This window comes from Maniola jurtina, chromosome 23 (genome assembly GCF_905333055.1).
Source record: "Maniola jurtina chromosome 23, ilManJurt1.1, whole genome shotgun sequence".
Classification (NCBI taxonomy): Eukaryota; Metazoa; Arthropoda; class Insecta; order Lepidoptera; family Nymphalidae; genus Maniola; species Maniola jurtina.
The window spans coordinates 539568-564976 of NC_060051.1; the positions used below are offsets into that span (position 1 = coordinate 539568).

The 25409-nt window shown below is 39.2% G+C and overlaps 1 protein-coding gene across 1 annotated transcript; it reads right to left on the bottom strand.

Annotated features, from left to right (window-relative positions):
* Window positions 1–720: 720 nt before the first annotated feature.
* LOC123877292 (dual serine/threonine and tyrosine protein kinase-like) lies at window positions 721–24766 on the bottom strand. Its single transcript, XM_045923915.1, has 22 exons — window positions 24543–24766; window positions 17134–17259; window positions 16708–16868; window positions 16078–16194; window positions 15461–15868; window positions 14879–15072; window positions 14155–14255; window positions 13474–13700; window positions 12115–12231; window positions 11786–11900; window positions 10650–10924; window positions 9722–9893; window positions 9359–9446; window positions 8728–8895; window positions 8236–8365; window positions 7827–7945; window positions 7292–7383; window positions 6644–6776; window positions 5602–5783; window positions 4659–4884; window positions 3970–4055; window positions 721–3510 (listed from the first exon to the last, which is right to left on the bottom strand). The coding sequence occupies exons 2-22, from the start codon at window positions 17240–17242 to the stop codon at window positions 3260–3262; spliced, it is 3471 nt and encodes a 1156-aa protein (XP_045779871.1). The 5' UTR covers window positions 17243–17259; window positions 24543–24766; the 3' UTR covers window positions 721–3259.
* Between the last annotated feature and the right edge of the window lie 643 nt (window positions 24767–25409).

Here is a 25409-nt window from a genome sequence, read left to right on the forward strand (position 1 = left end):
GACGGCCTAGTGGTAAACAAGTCGAAGGGTAGGTTCGATTGCAGACATGCACTTCTAATGTGTCTAAGTTATATGTCTTTTAATCAATTAAATAATTCCTTTAATCAATTGTTCATTTAAGAGTGAATGAAAACACCATGAGGAAACCCGTAGAGAATCCTGCATGTTTTCAAAGGCAAATTATGACCTAAACCTCCCTCAGTGGTCTCCCTGGTGCAGTGGTAAGCGCTGTGGTCTTATTGGTGGGCTGTCCCGGGTTCGATTCCCGCTAAGGGTTTGGAATTTTATAATTCCTTTTCTGGTCTGGTCTAGTCTGAGGCTTCAGCCGTGGCTAGTTACCACCATACTGACAAAGCCGTGCCGCCAAGCGATTAAGCGTTCCGGTACGATGCCGTGTAGAAACCAAAGGAGTATATTATATGGTATATATATCTTCCAGGTTAGCCCGTTTCCATCTTAGACTGCATCATCACTTACCACCAGGTGAGATTGCAGTCAAGGGCTAGCTAGCTATATAAGTTGGCCCTTGACTGCAATCTCACTGTTTCACAATCTCCAGCCTTTTATGCAATACATTTGACATTATGACAATTTTTGTATTGAGAATCTGTCAAAATGTCAAATTTATCCGTTACATAAAGCTTCTCTGGTAGTTGTGAAACAGACCCTCAGACTTTCAAAAGGATCAGGAATCTTCAAAAAAGAAATCAAAATACCTAATTACGTACAAAAAATATAATATCACATCAATACAAATATTAATTCCAGTCATAGATACTTACAATAAATACTATTTTTTTTATAAGTTTTATTTAATACATAGTAACTTAAATAAGCGTAGTACCACAGACTGAAATAACTAGATACCACAAGTCATCCGTTCAATTACGTGAGAATATGTCATGCACTTTGATCTTTGAGCACTAATACAGTGCCCAACTATCCTGTAAGTGTAAGTGTAAGGTGGATGACACGGGTCTGCCCGCGAAATTCTTTAATTTGGTTTTTTCGCAATTTGTAATCTAATACGACAAAGTAGGCTTATGGGATTCTAATAGCGCCAATGGCAGTATCATCTTCACAGGCTTATACAAAAATCTTTACTTGAAAGTGTTCAGTTTAGGAAATTACGTCGAAATAATGAGTTTGACGTGAGTTACTCACAAATTAGTCGATACTCTAATTTCTTAAACTGAACACATTCAAGGACAGATTTTTATGTGATCCTGTGAAGATGATGCTGCCATTGTCGGAATTAGAGTGCCATAAGTCTACTTTGTCGTATTAGTTTACAAATTGCGAAAAACCAAATTAAATTTCAATTTCACGTTAAGACTCGTTTTGATCAATCCTATCGATAATCTGTCGATAGGTAAGTTACTTAGCAAAGTTATTTGTTAAAAATTGTATGGTATTTTTTGACAAATTACAACGTCACTATACTTAGTGTCATCCTCAATCCTATCCTATCTGTAATCATCAGTCTTATCTGTGATTTGACGATAAGTTACTACTTATTTATCAGATATAGATTTTATTGATTTCGGCTGTAAGTGACTCGCTTGACGTCATCGTAGATAAGAAAAAAATAAACATGGTCAATTTTCATACTATTTAATGAACGTGGCGGCATCTAGCCATTCCAAGTCCGTGGGCAATAACAAATTTGGTAGAAAACAGCGAAAATAAATACGGACGAAATATAACAGACACAACAAATTAGAAACTTTCGACAAATACATAGGGTACAATAAATGCACTTAATAGTCTACGGAGTCTTAATTACTTTATCATTATAAGAATTAATTAATCACAGATTTTTAATATAACTTACCCCAGAGGCCCGTGTATTTAACGCTAAGCGATAAGGGCGCGTTTCCACTGAAGCGAAGCGGAGCGGAGACGTTTACATTTCACCAATCAGACCCGCCCCGGCTTCGCACAGGTTTAGCTTACTTATTACAATTTTCATAGGGATCTCTATTTTTTTAGAAATACAATATAATATAGCTTTTTACTGATGAAAGAATTATCGAAATCGGTTCAGTAGTTCCAGAGATTACTTCTTACAAACAAACTTACAAACTTTAGCTCTTTATAATATTTCAGTGATGGTATTAGATGAAGTGTTTTTAGCCTATTTTCTTAGCGAAACGTTATTCGTCTAGTTAATTTAGTATCTAGATACTTATATTGGGTACAACAGTTTTGATAATTTATTAAGGCACATTTTGGTAATATTGGTTTTCAGTACATCTGACGTCACGTAAAAAACCTCTGCATATAGGTACAGTCAAAGCCCATAAGTTGTTTAGCACCTATATTCGCGTGGCACTGTTATGCACATGCGATAGGTGCGTGTGGTGTGTTTATGAAGTTTCGACTGTTTTAATACATTTTTAAGTATCCGCGTACAAAATACATTTTTAATTATCCGCATACAGAATATACTTAATATTATTACAGAACTAAATCAAAAGTAATCGTAACTTACTCTATTTTCAGTCTTATTTCAACACACATTAACACAAATAATTATGTTTTATATCCCTATGCAATCCAGTCATATCCAAATAATTGGGGTTGTTTTTCCAAAGAATATGGATTTTTTTTAAACTGGAGATTGAGAATCAATCCTCCACATTTCTTCAGAGTTTAGACGATATTGAGTCTTATGTCTACACGCTTAACACAAATTATCCATTGCATCCCTATAATATAGTCCCGTCATATCTAAACTATCTTCAGAATTATACTCTCCAATATTATTGGAATTTACAGGGTTTCCTTCAGGACTTTTGTAGATATCAATTGGGGTCTCCATTACTCAAATCAAAACTGTTTAACAACTTATCATAATCCCTTGCTTCCTTAATATGTAGTCCGGTTATATTATCCAGGCTATCATCAGAATTATAATCCAAGGTCATTGCTATAATTACGGGGTCCCTGGTTTTTTTAAGACTTTTGTTATAAATTAATTTAGATGTTGGAATGTTGTCTTCCTTCATTACTTTATTTAAAAAAATCATCTGTTTATGATTTTACACACGTAACACAACATATGCCTTGTATTTTTATATACTATTGTCATATCTAATTTATCATCAGAATTTAAACCACAAAGTTATTGTTATAGTTAACGGGTCTCTGATTTTTCTTCATGAATTTTGTAGTATACCCTTAATTTTCTAGATGTTGAAATATTGTTCCTCCTCCATTATTCGATTTAAAACACACTATGAATGATTCCAGACACTTAACACAAATTATCCCTTGTATATTTATGCAGTCCTGTCATATCTAAACTATCATCAGAATTATACTCTTCAAGGTTATTGCTATAGTTGACGGGACCCTGGTCATCTTTTAAAGCTTTTTGCAGAATGGCCTCTAGTTTTGGCTGGATGTCCCCTAATAGAGCCCTCTGGGAGGGTTCGGAGGCCCAACATGACTCCATTACCTCCCAACATTCGTCGCTGAAATTGGGTAGTCTTTCTGGACGAAGACCTAAAAAAAAGGATCAATCAAAAATTTATAAGGGCCGCCCGCGTGGGTAATTCCCGCGGGAACTTTTTGATTTTCTAGGATAAAAGTAGCCTATGTCCATCCCCGGGATGCAAGCTATCCCTGTACAAAATTTGGTTAAAATCGGTTGAATGGATGGGCCGTGAAAAGCTAGCAGACAGACAGACACACTTTCGCATTTATAATATTAAGTATGGATTGTATTATGTTGTCATGCTTTACGCAAAACACAGTTTACAGCGATCACTAAAAGATGCAGGAAGCTTCCTCAAAGATATACAGTACTAATCAAGTTAAATCTAATAAACTGGTTCATACGATAAGATTTTCTGGGACATAACCCCCATTAAAAGCTGCATTATTATCATATAACCGCTACGCAAGATCCTTCTGAAGACTATACAATATTATCGTTTACAAATTGCTCACAAAATGAGTTACCTCTCTTAACTTTGCTCCAAAGCTGTTCCTTGTTCTGGAATGTTTCGAAGGCGGATGGCAGTTTAATGTTACCGGCGCACAAGTACCTATAACAAAAACAAATTTATATGATACTAGCGGACGCCCGCGACTTCGTCCGCGTGGATTTAGGTTGTTTAAGATACCGTGGGAATTGTTTGACTTTCTTGGGATAAAAAGTTGCCTATTTCAATAACAGAGACGCAAGCTACCTCGGTACCAAATTTCATACAAATCGGTTAAGCGGATGGGTTTTAGGAATCCCGTGGGAACTCTTTGGTTTGGGTTTTATAAAAAACTGCCGTACCCCTTCCAAGTTAGCATCCATCCTACTTCCATTTTAGGTTGAAGTCTATAGAGCACTCTTAGACTTTGCTTAGACTTAAGTTTCAGTTAAAACGAGACAAATTTATGCCAGCGGTATAACGCTGTCTCGTTTTAACAGTGTCTTAAGACTGAGCAAAGTCAAAGTGCGCGCTCTATAGATCTCGAGCTTAGACAGCATCACCACTTACCACCACGTGAGTTGGCCGTCAAGTGCTAACTTGTATCTGAATAAATAAAAAAACTTGACCAAGTAATGCCCGGTCCAAGTCAGACTAGATAAAGACAGACTAAAGGTAGACACCGTCTGGTCATGTACAGTCAATTTTCAGGCAACAAAGGCTTACCAAAACAATATCCCAAAGGCATACACATCGACTGCAGCGTGATAGTTCCCAGCCAACAGTTCCGGGGCCATGTGCACCGGTGTTCCCACAACTGAGCCAGACATGAGAGCCTCAGCGGCGCAGAAGCCTAAGTCCGATAAAGCCGCTCGGGATTGCTCGTCCAGAAGCACGTTTTTGAGTTTGACGTCTCGATGTACTAGCCCCAGCGAGTGGAGGTACCTGATACCTAAAAATGGCAGACATTTTCATCAGATTTTGTTCAGATTCATTTCATTTTATTTTGCACTAGCTGATGCCCGCGACTCCGTCCGCGTGGATTTAGGTTTTTTGAAATCCCGTAGGAACTTTTTGATTTTCCGGGATAAAAAGTAGCCTATGTGCTAATCCAGGGTATTATCTGTGTCGAGTAGTTTTTGCGTGAAGGAGTAACAAACATACACACACACATACATACAATACTATAGTGTGATATTAGTGTGAAGTGTGATTGCAAATATTTTCAATGGTTGTTATTGCGCATTGCAATAATATTACATGGATTATTACAATAATTACAATCACAGATTACATTATAATAATATGCGAAATCATCAATTTTCGGTTTAGTAGGGAGACAGCGCCGCATTAATCTTTAAACAAGTAGCGTACTTTACAATAGGTTTTGTTTACTAGAAATCTTTTGAATGATTTGATGAACGTTATATAAATCTCTATTTTCAATTTTCAAAGTAAGATAACTATACCAAGTGATTATATGAAAGGGCCTTACTTGCAAATTCTAAAACAGATTTTTATTTATTTTCATGCATAATAGTATTTGCTTTATCGTGCAAAATGTCGGAAAAAATACCCGAGTACGGAACCCTCGGTGCGCGAGTCTGACTCGCACTTGGCCGGTTTTTGTTCCTAGCGATGGTTCTGGTTTACGTCAGTGTTCACTTACCCTCAACGATATCGCACGCGATCCGCATCCGCGTCGCGTAGGAGAGGCCCGCGCGCACTGCGGCGTGCAGGTCGCGGCTGTAACGCTGCGACACCAACAGCACGCCGGGCGCTGAGCCGTTGTTGCCGCGTTGGACCAACGAGCCCAGCAGGCGGACGATACGCGGGTGCGCGGGGATGCTCCTGAAAACGATACGAATAACAGCTTTCAATCATTCAATCAATCAATCAGCCTGTATGCGTCCAATGCTGGACATAGGCTTTCCCAAGAGCGCGCCACCACACGATCCTCCGCCACCCACTTCGAGGGGTCCCAGCAATGCGCAGGGCTGCAATTGCTTGTATGGAATAATATTGTAAATTGAATAGAAAAGAGCAACCGTCGAGTTTCTTGCTGGTTCTTCTCGTTAGGAACGGCATTCCGAATCAGTGGTAAATTATTTTGACGATTCAAAAGCGCTTGTAAAAGTATATTTGAATAAAAATTTATTCTATTGTATTCTTCCCGCTATCTTCTTGAGGTCATCAGTCAAGCGGGTTGGAGGTCGCCCCACACTGCGCTTGCTGATACGCGGTCTCCACTCCAGAACACATCTGCCCCAGCGGCCATCACTTCTGCGGCAGATGTGACCTGCCCACTGCCACTTCAGCTGGCTAATTCACTGAGCTACGTTGGTCACTCGCATATAGTGTCGGGTGCGGTGTTGATCGTTGTTCTCAGTTGTATACGAGTTAAATAATAAGCAACTTTATAACCAGTGACCTAAAGTATCATTTTACTGTACACACCTTAAGTTGTAGCGTGTAAACACACACACATACATACACATGCGTTAAATTGTTTCTGTTCAATCTGCCGTTGCTATGTTATATTTGTTTTATCGAAAACCGGAGGTGGGCGTTAATAGCTGTAGTTTTAAAACTAACACAGCTGTTACCGTTTCCCTAGCTTATAAGTTCTTTTTGTACATTTGAAGAATAAATAAAATTATTATTATTATTTAATTTGAATCTGTAAAACTCGCACTGCATAGACAACTCACCTGGTATAGAAGAACTCCATGGCCAGTTCCCTATAATGTCTGTCATCGGCAGGGAAAACAGACTTGACGCACGCCGGGCTGTGGCCCGCCCACGAGCCGTGCACGGCGTACACCACTCCGTACTGGCCGCGACCTGCCAGAGAAAAATGTAAGTTTCTTCCTGGTTCTTCGCGATAGGAAAGCCAAAAGGAAGGGTTATGATTTTAGCAGTCTATGTATGTATGTGGGTATGTATGTTTGTATCCAGATTCTGCGTGTCCCACCGTAGCGCCTAAACTACTGGGTCGATTTTGATGAATGAGGTGTCAATTGATTCGTCGTAAGGGTCCGGGTGACATAGGCTACGTTTTATACGAATAAAATTGACCAAACGGATGTTACATGAAAAAAGTGGGGATCTCAAAAAATTTTTTTTTTGCTATTGTATCGAGTGGGGTGTCAAATGAAAGAGGAGAAAATTCTGAGTTCATAAATATAAATGTACTACAATATTTAAATATACCAAGCGCCAGAAAAACAATTTTAATATAATATTTCAGCGTTTATTAAGACGATCGCAGTCGGGTTTTAGTTTTCAACTTTATCTTGTTCAGTTAACGGTGTCTTCAAGGCTATGACAATAGCAAGGCTAGGATAATATATTCTCACCAATCTCTCGGCCCAATTCTGGTGTTCCGTACATAAGGAGGTCGCACATAGATGTACTTTCCAGACACAGTTGGGCGAACGATGGCGCGTATCTAAAAATAAGATCAATATTAATAATCTATCTACGACCAAGAAATTCCTGAAAGGCCCGAAAGCTCTGGTGCTGCAAATGTTCATTAGGCGGCGGTAATCACTTAACATCAGGTGATCTACCTGCTCGTTTGCTCGCGATTTTATTATTTAAAAAAATCTATCGGTATTTTGTCAATAAATTAATTAGCGACGCAACTTGGTCTACCCGTCCAAAATGGCCGTGCTTGGAGCCTAGTCTTCCAACAGTGTGTATTGCCAGTGACGACAATCGATCCGGGACATGTTCGCTAACTAGGGGCCTCATAAGAAAGCTCAGAGTCACCCAGCGAGCGACATAGAGCGAGACAGAGCATGGTATAGAGAGAGAGAGAGAGCAGGGGAGAGAGAAAGACAGAGAGAGAGAGAGAGAGAGAGAGAGAGGTAATAGTCATAAGATGCTCACTTTTTCCTTATAGCTAGTTTAATATCTTCAGTATGGTGCAGGCGGCTCGCTAAAGCGCTTTCTAATGACGTGAGCGCTGATTGGTATCTTTCATGCGCTACACTCAGTCTCTCCAGAATCTGTGGATGGTACATTATTATAAGACGATTCAAAAGCACTTGTAAAAGTTTATTTGAATAAAAATCTATTCTATTCTATTCTAATACAGTTTACAATCAAAGAATTTTTGAATATGTGACGCTCGGGGTGATGTTAAGGATGCTAACTATACCCCATAAATCCATGTCCAGGCATTTAGAGTAAATTGTGGTAGAGTAACAAAAAAAAAACTAACATTTACATAATATATGCATCCTGAAACTATTACACTCCTTTTTTGGGCAGTCATGTTATAAATATAGTAAGTTACCTGTAAGGAGATAAGTCTGGCCAGTCTCTGTGGAGTAAGTTCTTGGGTAGTGTGCAGCGCGGCCGAGCGGCGCCACGCGGGGCTCAGTACACAACACGCAGACTCCTCCTCTCCGCCAACCATGCTCAACCTAACAACACACAGACACTATTTTAATTTCTGAAAATACCTCGAGAGTGGATTTTCGAAAAATACCTTGGGTGTGAAATTTCCGAAAATCACATGAGTGGAATTTCTGAAAATACCTTGTGTGTGGAATTTCTGCAAATCCCTTGAGTGGAATTTCTGGAAATTCCTTCAATGTGGAATTTGTGAAAATTCCTTAAGTGTGGAATTTCTGAAAATTCCTTAAGTGTGGAATTTCCAGAAAATTCTTAAGGGTGGAATTTCCGGAAAATCCCTTGGTGTTGAAATAACCAAAAATCCTGAAACACAAACCCCTTTATTTTTAACCGAAAGCCCAAATACCAAATTATTTGAATGTATACACACCTATAAAACAGTCTTCGGAGAGAGTCCATCATCCCTCTCAGTAAGGAGAAGGAGGCACAAGGTGTGAGGTCCACTTGTCTGGCCACTGACAGCAACTGTCGCATCGCCTCGCTTGCTGGTCTTCCACCCAACTCCTGTCTGCAGGAAGATTCTAGAGATTCCAGGCACCTGGAAACCAGAACATCTTCAATAGTTCAAACTTCAAAGTACCAGCAGATTTTGCCAACTTAGTGGTTTAGGTGCTAGCTAGTGCATTTTTTTGGTATTAGACGTTAATGTCTAAAGTGTGAAGCAAAAATTCTATCAAATATATCTTCCTAGTTATTTTTTTAAGTTGCCGCCATTTTATAAGTAAATATGGATACCATAACAAAGTCGTTTTATTTTATTTTTAACCATTTATGCTGTTTTTCAACCAAATTAGCACAATGCAGGGCACGCACGCAAACGTAAAAAATTGTCTTCACGTTTTAAAATACGGATGTATGAGCTTTGCACATCTGTAACCTTGTAATATTATATTTAAATTCACAATAAATCAGGTGTTATTTTTAGGCAAACTTACAAAACCATTAGGTTTTTTGTTAATGCCCTGTAAATCATTTAAAAAAATACTTTAAAAATGAATTACCTTTGTAGGGTACCAAAGTAGGAATCCTTGAGGCAATCTACAAATTTGACCATCTTCAAACTGATTTTTCGACTCAACTTCGATAGAACTGAAAGAAGAGATAGTTTTGTTTATTGCATTCTTTTGTGCGCTATACAGTGAAATCGGATAAACTTCCGAATACCTCGAATGAAGCTAAAATTTGGTATATTAACGTATTTTGACCTCTATCAAATACCTCATAACAAAAACTAGCGCAAACGCCATTTTGAATATATCAAAAACGAAGAAATTGAAATTTTGTAGGCACTCACTAAAGATGGAAACAAACTATCGGATGTGTCCGTAAGTCAGTCAGTCAGTTTCTTCTGTGCAACCACTCACCAGTTCGTTGAACGTCAAGGGACGCCTGTTTGCTGGAGATGTTGGAGTTGGTGCACACGCTGCTGTGAGTGGTCACCGACACGCTGCGCCACGCGTTGGACAGACTGTACAGTTCCGTTTCATTCTCGATCGGTATGGGGGTGACTAGAGACGCTGGAGAATCTGATTTAGACTGTGGACAATAATATATATTTTTGTTCCAGTAAACTTTTACAAGTGCTTTGGAATCGTCAAAAAAATTTACCACTGGTTCGGAATGCCGTTCATGCAAAGATAAAAAATCTGTCAATAGGAATTTTCTAGGAAAGCGCGCTCCATCTTAAGCTTCTGGTCCTGGATCAGTTACAGAATTTCTGTAATGAATGGTAAGATGTAACAAAACCGAAGCCTATTCATATGAACAAATGAGAGAGCAAGCAAATGTTGTTCTTATACTCTATCTAAAACAACACTCTATATCAAACTCTATCTCGCTCACTCATATTATGGACAAATGCGAGAATAAAATGTTATGGTTACCTCTCTTGTAGTCTGTCTAATTCACTCATACACAAGCTCTCGTAATTAGTGTGAATGGAATGAACAGATGCGAAGCTTTCTCGTATTCTCGCTCACTCATATGGACAATATTAATAACAGAGCAAGAAAATGTTCTCTTTCTTATACTCTGTTTCTTTCACTCATATACAAAAGACAAAACTGAAGCTTATTCGTACTATATTTCGCTCACTCATATGGGCAAATGAGAGCGAGAAAATGTTGTCTCATACTTGTCTCTTTCACTCACATACGCAAAACAAAAACAAATCTCACTTGTACTCGTCTCATTCACTCTTGTGCACAACACTATTTCCGGGCAATAAGGTGTATTTCGTACCAACGTATCACTCCTAAACAAAGTTTTGTTTAAAAAAAAAAAGAAGCTCACCCTTCTAAAGACATCACTCATACACAAGCTCTCGTCATTAGAGTGAATGATCTCGAAGTCGTCAAAGTTGAAGCTCTCATACGACACGGCTTCCTCCACGTCCGAGTTGCAGTCCGGCTCGTCGTCCGGCTCCGGGCTGTGCAGCCGGCCGCGCTCCGGCCCGGGGTCGGACCGCTCCCGGTTCGTTAGTTGGAGCGATATGGACGGGTCGCTCCGGGTGGAGTAGAATATTGAGTTTGATATGGCATAGCGTTTGTCTTGGTGGCAAGGGAGATCTGAAAAGTTTTTTTTTTTATACAGTCCACAAAACTGACCACAATTAAAAAAAAAACACAATATGATACATGGACAAAGACACATGTGCGCAATTATGTCTTCTCGATGTGGACTCGGCTTATTTTATAAACTCGATGAAGTTTATAAAATAAGGAGGTTTTTAGTTTTAGCGGTTAATTATGTAACAAATAACTAGAAATTAACTAAATAATCCGGAACGAGGAAATTCGCAGGAGAACAAAAGCGACCGACATAGCTCAAAGGATTAGCAAGCTGAAGTGGCAATGGGCAGATCATGTCTGTCGCAGAACCGATGGTCGATGATGAGACGTGTTCTGGAGTGGAGACCGCGTACCGGTAAGCGCAGTGTGGGACGACCTCCAGCCCGCTGGACCGATGACCTGAAGAAGGTGGCGGGGAGCGGGTGGATGAGGAAGGCGGAGGACCGTGTTTGGTGGCGCGCTCTTGGAAAGGCCTATGTCCAGCAGTGGACGCTTACAGGCTGATGGATGGATGGATGGATGAACTAGAAATTTTCTGTAAACATTCCAATTTCCAACCCATATTCAATCCAAAACTGATATAATATTGTACAATGCGTTGAATCAATGATTCGAAAGCGTGATATTTTTTTAATTAATTTCAGCAGATCAAAGTACCTAGGATTACCTAAGATGCATTCAGCTCATACCGCAAAACGTATACCCTGTTCTTCTACATATAACCGATCAAGTTGATATAGAAAATAAATCAACTCAGGAATAAAATATTATTTTGAAGGGATGACATACAAACAGAAAGAATGGCACACGAACAAATATAGGTACATTCTTACAAATCATTCGTATATAATAACTTACCATCAACACTCCAATCCATATTGTTGATTTCAGATCTCATTTCTTGTAATACTTCTTGCATTATTTGTAATAATTCTTGTTTCTTGTCACCTTCAGAAAATTTCTCGTTTATGGTCTGTAAACAGGATTTTTTGAAAATCTTCAGTGCTAAATTAAAAGGACTTAATATATCTAAACAAAAAAAAAATGTATAAATAAACGTAGTTCGATTGAATAAGATTGGTCGGTTCTACACTGCTGCTTCACTGAGAGATGTTAAAATAATTTTAAGTAGAAAACCTTCAATGGATTAAAAATAAATGTCAAATGAGCACGGTGTTTTTATTCACCTCGTACAACTGTTGTTCCTGTCTCGCCACATATTGTATCTTAGTAGGTACGACTTGCAACTCGCGCGCCATGTCGAATGACGCCAGAATTATCTGCTGGAGGAGTTTCACGTGAATCTGTAATTACAATGTAAACTTATGGATATTATCACCCATTTAAAACATGGGGTTATTCAAAAGCGGACCAACAAATTCCTGAGTGGTCGGCAACGCATCGGCGGTACCTCTGGTGCTGCAAATGCTCATTGACGGCGAAATCAAGAACGCAAAGGGTTGAACGGTTGAGAAAAAAACTACCAAATTTGTCTTTTTTTTTTCTCTCGTCTGGCTTTACACTGATTAGCCAATGTCAAGTTTGTAGTTATTTACAAGTTATGGAAATTATATGTATAAGTATGGACTTCGTCTGTGCCGGCGCCCACCGATATACACGCAGCGCCCCTTTAGAGCGCTTCCCAGTCAGTTCCACCACCAATAAACACCAGCAGAACACAAAAACCGGCCACTTCTCACAAAAAAACTCTCCAAAAAAGCACCGCACGCGCGCCAGCAAACGCCACAACAGACGAAGTCTCCAAATTTATGTCTACAATGTAAAGTTATTACAACTAATGAATAAATAATCTATGTCTAAAGTTAAACTGTTTTAATCTTAACTATTTAAGCACAAAGTTGTCATTTTACTTTTAAAATAGGAATATTTCGAGGCTCATAACTTTAAAATCAATATTTTTGTCAATGTTTTATATTATGTATATCAATAAACCTAGATAATGAAGAGGCAAATCGATACAATACTTAGTTTTGAGCGTACAATCCATACTAATATTATAAATGCGAAAAATGTGTCTGTCTGTCTTTCTGTCTGTCTTTCTGTCTGTCTGTCTGTCTGTCTGTCTGCCTGTCTGTTACATTTTCACGGCCCAACCATGAACCGATTGTAATGAAATTTGGTAGACTTAGGGTACATCCCGGGGAAGGACATAGGCTACTTTTATCCTGGAAAATCAAAGAGTTCCTACAGGATTAAAAAAAAAGCCCAAATCCACGCGGGCGAAGCCGCGGACATCCTCTAGTACCAAATAATGCAGTAATCACCCTCCTACGTTTGCATGAAGAAAGCACCAGCTTTTGTCACCTTAACAGATTGGTAAAGGTCAATCCTATACGGGATCCCATATCAAGATCATTGTAGGGCCGACTACTCTAGAGGCTTATTGAGAGCGACCTATGCCCAGCTGTGGACGTCCACAGGTTGAAATAATTATGATAACTTTATAAATAACTTACTTCACTGGGAAACCAGCCCAAAAAGAAGAAAGAAAGAAAAGAAGAAAAGAAAGAAAAGAAGAAACTTACTTCACTCAGCCTCGTGCACTGCTTCAGCAAGTAAGTCTGTGAGCATTCCGCAGCAAACTTCAGGACATTGTTCAACAAACTCCCGCGAGTCTTTTGCGTCCTGTCAACTTCTACCTCCTTCTTTCTCTTCCCGTGCTCGATCTCTACCTTTTCTGCGTTCTTCATAATCTCTACGTCGTCTAGGATCGACCATTGGCTTTTGACGTGGTGTTTTTGAGGTGGTTTGGCTAGGACATAAATTTTATCATACTGTAAATCCATTATATTATAAATGCGAAAGTGTGTCTGTCTGTCTGTCTGCTACCTTTTCACGGCCCAACAACCGATTCTGACGAAATTTGATACTGGGTTAGCTTATATCCCGGGGACGGATATAGGCTACTTTTTATCCGGGAAATCAAAAGTTCTCACGGGATTCTGAACGGCCCATCCGTTTAACCGATTTATATGAAATTTGGTACAGAGGTAGCTTGCATCCCGCAAATTTACATAGGCCACTTTTATCCTGGAAAATCAAAGAATTTCCACGGGATTTTTAAAAAACCTAAATCCACGTAGACGAAGTCGCGACCCTCATATAGTTTAAGAAATAAACGTTTTTCTTTCTTTCTTTTCCTTCTTTTTTCTAAATCCACGCGGACGAAGTAGCGGGTCTCGTTTAGTTATGAATAAAGTACTTACATATAAACTCCCATTGGTCAAGTAGTTCGTTCATGAATGCAATTTGTTCTTCCTGTAATCTTCTATTTGCTTTATTCTGTTGTGCAGGCTGGTCTGTTTGTCTGTAAACAAAAACTGATATTTCACACTTAGTGTGTATTAAGCTAAAAACCGGTCAAGTGCGAGTCAGGCTTAGCTCTTTTTGGGTTCCATGCATAATTATGAACACCATATTTGGGTGTATGAAACATTATTTGTTTTCCGATCTAGAACATTGCAATAAAGTGTGAAAGAAAACCCTAAAAAGTGTTTGTTTGTATGTTATATGTCACAGCTTACAAACTATTTTATAAATCTTTGTTTAGTATTTGTTGTTTAAATACAGCATATGGTACATAAGATGCCGAAATTTCATATTCCTAACTAGTTTAGTTTTTGATATAGCCCCCGTCACAAAAATGGTCTCAAACTGACAACCGCCAAGTCCCTATTTTTAAGATAAAAAAAAAATTAAAACATACCCATTCACCACTCAATGAGCTCTAAACAATGATACCCCACATGCTAAGATAAGAAAAAAAATTGTATATACCCTAAATCTACAGTAACATCAGGATCAGAATCCCTTTGGAACCCACCCTGGGTTCCAAAGTTACTAAAATGGTGATTTTAGACCAGAAGGTAGGTTAACTTATGAGGTGAGAGCTATGTCCAGCACTGGACGTCCACGATGACGATAAAGTACCTGAATTCCTCTTTGTAAATGCCCTGGTCTGACTCTGGTAACTCTTCAGTATTGTAAGTCGCAGATTCAGTAGACTCAGTGGCCTCGCTTAATGGACTTCTTGTCTTCTCTTCTGCTCTGCTATTTGAGAACAGACAGAAGAACACCTGAGCGTTGGAGTCTAATTCTTTGATTTGGTGGAGATCTAGGAAATTCTGCAAAAAAAAACACCTTGCCTAAATAAGCATGACAACATAATATAATTTTTCTAATTTAAAATTCCAAAAATTAAAAAAGGAAAAGAATTCCTTCAGATTAAAGGAAGAAAACGAACACGCCTCAAATATTTTTTGTTTTTAAATAAAGAAAGCGTCTTATACTCTCTCTTCCTCTTAGAGAAGATAGAGAGAGAATAGAGAAGCTAATAAGTTAAGCTTTAGTTTTCAGTTTACATTATTAATTGTTATCACCATTATTCTCCTTTCACCAAAGGTTGCTTGGTGGAGATTGCTCTGAGCAATAAGGCCACCTTTGCATGCAATTGTTTTTAGTTGAAAATCAAAGAGTGTACTTGAATTGATTGGTTGAATGGATTGAACTTACCTCAACATTAAACACAGAATCGCTGCCCTCTTTCCAAACCTCCTCCAACGCATCCTGAGTCCCATCCCCACTCCCACTAGTGGCCTTCGTCATAAAATACAAGTTGAAGCTCGACCAGAAATCCTCCTCACTTCTAGACACACTCATTTTGGAAACATTATCATTGAAAATCGTCCTTCCAAACTTATCCAAAGCGTACAAGTATATGGGGGTATATGTTTTCAAAATTGCCATTCGTTTCTGGTACAGATCTTTGTGGAGTTGCTTCAAAGTGGTATAGTTTAGAGGTCCTGGGTCCGTATTGATATCTGGAGGTACAATTATTCGAAGGCCATCCTTTAGTAGGGAATTGTTTAGTTCTACTTCCAGAGTTGTGCCTAAGTCGGTATGGGATTGGCGGAGCAGATCCTGAAAATATAAATTTTTGATAGAAGCATCACTTTGCTGAAGTTTTTCTGAACGATTTTTGGAACTCTTGCAAGGAACTGACCCTAAACTTCTGAATGGAAATATTTTAAAGGGTCAAGTGCGCTTATTAGTACATGGGTTTATTATTATATGATGAGATCAGTTTCCTGATAAAATTATTAATATAATAGGTCAGTTTATTATCTAACCTGAACAGGCAAGGTGTCCCATGGTTTCCGATTGCATTCCAACTCTTCAACCAGCTCGAATTCCGAGTTGCCCACCGTCAAGTGCACTTGCGTACACGCACCGAATTGGATTCGAAGCTGAAACAAAATGAACGATACGATACGATAGTAGAAAGGTGAAGGAGGTGCCAGGTCAAAAAGTTCTTGGGCACACTCTCTAAAATATATCCTGTAGAAGACCGATAGACAGACAACTGTACACTCTCTATTCCCTCACTCTCGTAGTCCGGAGACAGATCAGGCGCAGGACCGACGGCTTTACGTGCTCTACGGGGCACGAAGATGAAATAGGGCCAACTCTCTAACTCCAGGCTAGTACTAAGAATTTCTTTACAGAAAAACCCAATACCTAGAAATTTTTTGCCCGACCCGAGAATCGAACTCAGGACCTCGTCATCTGCAGTCGAATTTTTTTTATTCAAATACAAGTTAGCCCTAGACTAACTGGAAGCGGGCCAACCCTTTGGTTTCTACACGGCATCGTACCCGAACGCTAAATCGCTTGGTGGTACGACTTTGCCGGTGGGGTGGTAACTAGCCACGGCCGAAGCCTCCCACCAGACCAAACCTTTATGGTATTAGTTGACTTACCCATTTGCAACCCCTGGGTAGAGACTCTGGCAAGAGTTTCCTCCCCACTAAACAGTTCAGCAGCCGCGCCCTGGCTGATGGAGAGGTTCCCAGGATAACCAGCGCCGTAGGCCGCGCTGATTCATTGGTGATCTCTTGCACTACTGATAATACTTCTGGATCTGGGAAACAAACAGCATTTTTTTTATTCTAATGTAAGTTAGCCCTTGACTGCGTCCTGGGATCTTACCTGGTGGTAAGTGATGATGCAGTCTCAGATGGAAGAGGGCTAACTTGGAAGGAGTATGGTAGTGTCACGAAACCTACACCGTACCATACCATACCCCTGATCGGTTTCTACGCGGTAACATACCGGAACGCGTAATCACTTGGCGGCATGGCACGTAAACACCTTGGATGAATCAGAATAAAGAAAAAATTAGTTACCAAAGGGCAGTATGTCGTGCGCGTCTTGCAGCGCGCGCGCCGTGTCACGCAACAGCGCCCGCAGGATGCGCGCGCGCGCCGCGCCGCGCCGCCACGCGCCGCCCGCCATTCGCGCCCATGGGATGCCTGTAACATACACCATGTTTTTTTTTTAATCTGCAATCAGACCTTCTAGCAAGTGATGATGCAGGCTAGTGCAAGTGATGATGGTGACTTAAAGGTACCCATATTAAAAGTGGAAGGGAAAACTGAGGCCGGAAGGGCGTCCCATATCCTAGCGGTTTGGATTACTGTTTACTTCTTGATGGTTCTTCTCGGTAGGAACGGCATTCCGAACCAGTGGTAAATTATTTGACGATTCAAAAGCACTTGTAAAAGTTTATTTGAATAAAAATCTATTCTATTCTATTCTATTCTATTCTACTGTATAGTTTGCGACAGGCCGACATGGCAATCGGGGTGGGGACTCTCCGCACACCCGCACGTCACGTACGCTATCTCGCACCGGGTTAGCGCGGGGGCCGTGCGGGCGTCCCCACCCCAATTGCCATGTTTGACGGCCTCTCTGGCGCAGTGGTAGGCGCTGTGGTTGTATTAGGTTCCGGGTTCGATTCCCGGCAGGGGTTTGGAATTTTATAGTCTCTAAATTTCTGGTCTGGTCTGGTGGGAGGCTTCGGCCGTGGCTAGTTACCACCCTACCGGCAAAGCCGTGCCGCCAAGCGGTTTAGCGTTCCGGTATGATGCCGTGGAGAAACCAAAGGGGTATGGTTTTAATTAAAACTGCCCCTTCCAGGTTAGCCCGCTTCCATCTAGACTGCACCATCACTCACCAGGTGAGATTGCAGTCAAGGGCTAACTTTTAGATAACCTAATAACTAGCCATGACTCTCTGTAAACAGAAACTAAGTGCCTTTTATTACATTTTAATAGTTCAAGTTGTAAAATGTGTGAAATCAATAGTTCCTGATAAAGTTGATGTCATCTCTCCAGGCGGCAACAAACAATGACGCACACACGGGTGCAACAGTGTACCTACCTACTTATTGCGCAATGTCAAAACACCTCGACCTTTTTTTTATTTTATTTTTTCGTGAGGAAAACCCGTCATGGATACTAGTGGCCACAGTGGTTATGTTGGACTCCTATCGACTAAAAACCTCACGAAGTTCCATCCCACCGCTGACGACGGAGCACAAGGGACCGACAACGCCTCCTTACTCCGCCTGCGGATGTCCGCTGCAGCAGACCCAGCACTGGGACACTACGTGCCTCCAAACACCGTTAGAGGTATGCCGGAAACACAGCACGCCAACCAACCCGAGGACCACACTGTGAACGTCCTACCACCCCGTGTCATCCACAGGTGTTCCCGAGGGCTATAGGGTTCGCGGGGAGGGCAATTCTCTATCCACGTTCCCCATCCTCAACATCTCCCTCGCCCATCATCAAACTGGACAGGCGAGAAACCAGTAGGGTAACCAGTGATTGGATGGATGATGAAACACTCATTACCAACCACCCAACACGGCTACACCCTCGCTCCTGGGGCTATGCCCCATAGGTGCGTCTACTGCGCCCTCTGCTCGGGACACTCAGAGGGACGCACGGACAACACCCCTCCCTGCCAGGACAATCAGCCATGGTTAACAATAACCCAGGAAGAGAAATCAATAGCTTCTGATAAAGTTATGCCATCTCTCAACAAACAATGACGCGCCATAGCACGGGTGCAATATTGTACGTATTGCGCAATATCGAAACACCTCCAACTAACTCAACTAACATTTTCCGGTCAGTTATCCGATCAAAAGTCTAACCATCCATACTAATTTTTTATTTAATAATATAATATTTACTATTGTGTGTGTTGTAATATTTACTTTGTGCTTTACTTTGTTTTGTATTCTCCGTTTTGGAAGCCCTGTTTTCCGAGACACAGTTTTTACTGGTTCAGGAAACAGGTGCACATGCAGTAATGTTTATTATTATAACTAATTGTGTTTTGTTACGTTTATGTTACATTTGTTTCTGAGCCAAATAAATTTATCTTTATCTTTAATATTATAAATGCGAAAGTGTGTCTGTCTGTCTGCTACCTTTTCACGGCCTATTTTTTTTTATTTTCACGGATTCGAATCGGATGAGTGTGTATCCATTCTAGTCGTTTAACTATAAACTATTAATTATTAACGATTGTTTTATATGTGTGTGTATTTTAGTTTCCTCCTGTGCTCAAGTTACCTACCTAGGCGTCCTTGATCACACTTGACTGAACTGGTCTAAGTAGGCAGTAGTTATATCTAATGGTAGCTATTGAGCTATCCACTTAGTTCGCTCAAGGATACCAGCAGCTCGATTGCGGTAGAATGAAAGCTACAATGTCACGATCGCAATCACCTCTGATTATCTTGACGCTCGCTTATTATTATTGGTTACAATCACATGCATTGTTGCAACAAGAATACTATAAATTTAGCCAATAACAACAATTGCGATTGTAATAATGATTGATTGATGCGGATTGATTGAGGTATGGAACCCTAAAATAAATGTTCTCAAAGCTGTGTGAAGTCTGTCAATCCGCACTTGGCCAGCATTGTAGATGCTGCTCTTAGCCCTTCTCATTCTGAAAGAATACCCGTGCTCAGTAGTGTGGCGGCGATAGGTTGATAACGATCCAGGCATTACTAGCGTCTGTTTGTTACATATGCGTTCGCGTATCATTCTTCCGAATGAGTTGAAACTTTGAACAATTGTTATTGGCACTTGCGTGATGGTTTCTGACATAGTACCTTCGACATACGATAGGTGGCGTGCGAGTATTTAAAAAAAGGCATTGAATGCAGGGTTGGCCTTGTGAATCAAATCATGTTTTTATTAAGAACAGTTTTAAACGAAATACATTTTTTAATTGTTTTTTTTTTTCAATCCTTTGTTTATTTCCATCGCATGCCGTAATTTTTTCAATAAGAATAATTTTCTATCGGAATAATTTGTTTACTATAATATCAAGATAATAATATCAAGAATCATAAAGTTGCACGCCCACTAGACAGATAGAGCCAAACCAACCGTTTTTTTACCTCCCTTTATTTTCTAAGAAAATCTGAAATTCACCTAAACACAACGGGGTGGATCAGTCATTTCATATTATATTGTGAAAGTGTGTTTGTATGTTGGCTTGTCCTTCAACCACCTTGCAACACAGCAAAGTATTGACTAGATTTTTCGGCATGGGTATAGTTAAAGAGACGGAGAGTTACATAAGATACTTTTTATCCCAGAAAATTAATGAATTCTGATTCTGAAAATTAATGATGAGAATATGACCTCGAGGCTAGTGGGCGAGCACCCTAAACGCCAGTAGTGACCGGCAACAAGGTTCGCCAGTGATAACCGATAACCCCAGGACAGTAAAAGGCAGATATTGTTTATATTTATGCCCTTGTTTGCTATCTTTGGTCTGGTCACCGCATCACTGCTTCCGAAGGCTAAGGTACTGCCTGATTTTTTTTAATTTTCATATGATGAGAATACGACCTCTAGGCTAGTGGGCGATCACCCTAAAGGCAAGTAGTGACCTGCAACAAGGTTTGCTACTGCTAGTGATAGCCGATAACCTTAGGACAGTAAAAGGCAGATATTGTTTATATTTATGCCCTTGTTTGCTATCTTTGGTCTGGTCACCGCATCACTGCTTCCGAAGGCTAAGGTACTGCCTGATTTTTTTTAATTTTCATATGATGAGAATACGACCTCTAGGCTAGTGGGCGATCACCCTAAAGGCAAGTAGTGACCTGCAACAAGGTTTGCTACTGCTAGTGATAGCCGATAACCTTAGGACAGTAAAAGGCAGATATTGTTTATATTTATGCCCTTGTTTGCTATCTTTGGTCTGGTCACCGCATCACTGCTTCCGAAGGCTAAGGTACTGCCTGTTTTTTTTTTAATTTTCATATGATGAGAATACGACCTCTAGGCTAGTGGGCGATCACCCTAAAGGCAAGTAGTGACCTGCAACAAGGTTTGCTACTGCTAGTGATAGCCGATAACCTTAGGACAGTAAAAGGCAGATATTGTTTATATTTACATCCTTGTTTACTATCACCGCATCACTTGGCTTCCGAAGGCTATAATACTGCCCTATTTTTTTTTTTTAACTTTCAAATGACGAGAATACAACCTCTAGGCTAGTGGGCGAGTACCCTAAAGGCCAGTAGTGACCTGCAACAAGGTTCGCCAGTGATAACCGATAACCCCAGGACAGTAAAAGGCAGACATTGTTATATTTACAGCCTTGTTTACTATCGTTGCTGTGTCGTGTGGCCGCCGCTTCATTGCTTCCGAAGGCGTTGTTGGAAGGTTGTTGTTGGAAGAAGTTGGGATTTTTTTGAATGTCAGACTAGCTACTTCCCGCGACATTTCAACTTTTACACGACTGCAGATCACTTTGTTGTCTCTCTGTCTGTCTGTCTGTCTGTCCGTCCGTTCGGCCGTCCGTCCGTCGTATCTGTCAAGAAAACCTATAGGGTACTTCCCGTTAACCTAGACCATTGACCATGACAGTTAACCATGAAATTTAGCAAGTAGGTAGGTCTTATAGCACAAGTAAAGGAATGTTAAAACTGTGAATTTGCAGCAACATCATTTAAAAAAATTTAAATGTGTTTAAATTATCAAACGATAACTATACCAAGTGGGTATCATATGAAAGGGCGTTACCTGTGCATTCTAAAACAGATTTTTATTTATTTTTATGCCTATTATTTTTTGATTAATCGAGCAAAATGTCGAAAAAATACCCGAATACGGAACCCTCGGTGCGCGAGTTGTGGCTAGTGGGCGAGCACCCTAAAAGCTAGTAGTGCGCTGCAATAAGGAATCTTCCTACATTTTGACGCTTTGTTGTTGTATGGCATAATATGTTCCTACAGGTAAGCTATGAATTCAGCCCTTCTGTTCAACAATCAAACAAGGACAACACAACAATCAGATACACTTTCGAATCGCACTCATTACTCTTTCACGCAAAAACTACCAGACAGATTTGGCTGAAAAGAATGGAGATAGATTATACCCTGAATTAACACATAGGCTACTTTTCATCCCGGAAAACCAGAGTTCCCACGGGATTTTTAAAAAACATATACCCACTCAAACAAAATCGCGAGCTTCAGCTAGTTTATAACTAGCCGATGCCCGCGACTTCGCCCGCATGGATTAAGGTTTTTCAAAATCCCGTGGGATCTCTTTGATTTTCCGGGATAAAAAGTAGCCTATGTGCTAATCCAGGATATTATCTATCTTCATTCCAAATTTCAGCCAAATCCGTCCAGCAGTTTTTGCGTGAAGGAGTAACAAACATACACACACACACACACACACACACACACATACAAACTTTCGCTTTTATAATTTTATAGTATGATATTAGTAAGGTGATCATGATGATGATAAATACTTAATATAAAGATTTTATATCCTGTATACTCTTGTGTCCACATAGTGATAAAACAATCTGCTATATTTAGATGGACAAACAAATATATCAAGTTATATTAAGATGATAATAAAGAAAAAGCAATAATATTATATGGCTATACTCAATTCTGTATGTAAAAGGTCAATTGTTAACTAAAGTTAATTACTTATAAGTTATAACCTATACGAATATTACAATGAGGTAAAGTTTGTGAGTTTGTTTGTAGGAACTAATCTCTGAAACTATTGGACCGATTTTGAAAAATCTTTCAGCAATAGCTATACCTGAGTGACATGAGCTATATTTTATTTTCAAAAAAATTAGAGATCCCTACAAAAATTGTAATAAGCCAGGGGGGGGGGGGGGGGCGCTTGTAGTATCTATATGAAGTTAGACTGTAAAGAAATTATATAATACATAACTCCAATGTACTTCATATCCTGGTACAAATTGCAATTATATCCACCTCCTTTCACACAGGATATAGAAATTTTATCTGCATTCAATGTTCTAGTGTTAACTACATTGTTCTATACTATAGAGAGATTCTCTATAGAATTTATAGTAAGTATAGAAAGATTTCATTTAGAACTAAAAGCCATCATATTTTGTTCACATAAAATATAGTCTACATCACCCGTATTATAAAAACAAATAGATTGACACCTCGTTCATCAAAACCAGCTCAATAATTTAGGTGCTACAGTGGAATATACGTAAAATTATAGAAACATACATATAGATTGCTATATTTATAACCCTTCCTGCTGGTTTTACCGTAGTAGGGTAACAAGAGTGGTGGACTATAGTCTAACCCCTTTCTCATTCTGAGAGAAAATCTGTGCTCAGTAGTTAGCCAGCTAAATATATAGATTAAGGTTAAGAGATGTGATTCATTAGAAACATTTCATGAGTGTTTTCTCACTTAGTCACTCCAAACTTTTACTAACAAGATTAAGTTAATCACTCCTAATTAACTTAAATGTAAGGTGATAACTAATTAATACTACCTACTTTATAAATGCAAAATTTAATTAGTTGATTAGCAATGAGGTTTAATCCATGCTTCCATTCTTAATATTATAAATGTTAGTGTGTCTGTCTGTCTGATAGCTTTTCCCCATCTGTTTAACTGGTTTTGAGGATATTTTGTACAGAGATAGCATGCATCCCAGGAATGGGTATGGCCCCTATTCATACCTGAAAACTAAAAGATTCCCTCAGGATTTATAGAAAACCTGAATCCATGCGGACAAAGCCGGGATATATTATTACATCATGTAGTATGCAATAACATTTGTAATAGGTAGTTATTTGATTCAAAACATACAAGGTAGATATTTAAATAGCGTGGGATAAGATAAGGAAGAAGAGTTATTTAATTCGAAAATAACACAAATACTTAGTTAATTTGAACAGCTTAATCCATTTACACATTGAATATTTTGGGAGCTGTTTTATGATCTCTACGATTAATCAAGGGATATGTGGCTTAAATACAACAGCACATAGGTATCAGTTTATTGCACTAGGTAATCTTATTCTTTTCCTGTCTGGGCCAGTTTGTGCTTTTAACTGTTGTAGGTAACAAATAACTGGATATTGATTGATTTTGCAGGTTCATCTCATACAGTGGGAATTAAACTAATACTTAACTACCATAAGAATTGGTTTAGTATCATTAATTGAAAAACCCATCACAATTTCAAGCAAATACAGGAAAATACAGCTAAATAAAACTGTTAATACAAAAGTGTGCACATTTCTGTAACATAGGTAGGTAGGTAAACAAAAAAAATTATGAAACAAGGACGCGCTCTGTTTGCCACGAAAACTGTAATTTCACGAGTGAAATCCATTACAGTTACCTAGCAAGCTCACTCCACGCTGTATAATACTATAAAACTATATAATACTATGTACTCACTTGAATTTAGGTCTTAAATTGCATCCGTCTCTTGAATAAGATCTTTTAACTTTTTTCAACACTCTAGTAATTTGGAATGTTGCAATCCGCAATTAAACCTTCTCAGAGTAGCTTGTCTAGGTTTTCACAAACTTTAAAATGGTATTTAGACGGTAAATTTATTTTCTTTTTAGAAAATGCAAATTAAATTGACCAACACAGTAAACCACCTTGCATTTGTGACATTTGTGTTGTGTATCTGTCAAAGTCACTTTTGAAGTTTAAAGATAAGAAGTCATGTAGACGTTTTATTGAAAAGTTGCCAGCGTTAAACTTAAGTTTCCCGGCTTAAATAGAATTCTCGGTTCCATGAACCTTGAACATGAAGGGACATGTGGGCTGATAATAAATCGTAACAACACATATTTGTCGATTGCAATTAATAAGCAACGTTGACTTAAGTTGGTAAGTGAATGGGTGACCGACAAAAAGCAGTTAAAGTAGAGTCGAAGAAGACAGTAACTACCTAGTTAGCTACTACCTAGGTATTTGATGTGTCTAAACATAGATTTTACCAGAGCAATTAACTAGTCACGTCCTTATTAATACGATACACAATGTCTTGCCATCACCATCAGGTAGTCAAAAAACTCAAATAATTGCAATATTTTAGGTAAGTTTCCGCAGCTTGCAACATTTTTCTTATCAGCAACTAAATGTCAAATAGCGTTAAGTTATTGCTTTCGACGTTATGGCTATAAAAATAAAATAACACAAATTAATTATTTGTTTATAAAATTGTTATCTTTTAAAACTAGAAGTATGCTAATCATTCTTAAAATAAAATGATAAGGATTATTTCAAGGGTCTCTATTTTAAGTGTATGGT

Bases quoted from the DNA above. Each gene is read 5' to 3' on its own strand.
- LOC123877292 (XM_045923915.1), bottom strand. From the start codon at position 17,242: ATGGCGGGCGGCGCGTGGCGGCGCGGCGCGGCGCGCGCGCGCATCCTG. The intron at 7,384-7,826 runs GTGAGCATCTTA...TCTTATTTTTAG, and splicing joins AAACTAGCTATAAGGAAAAA to ATACGCGCCATCGTTCGCCC. The intron at 4,885-5,601 runs GTAAGTGAACAC...TGCCATTTTTAG, and splicing joins CGCGTGCGATATCGTTGAGG to GTATCAGGTACCTCCACTCG.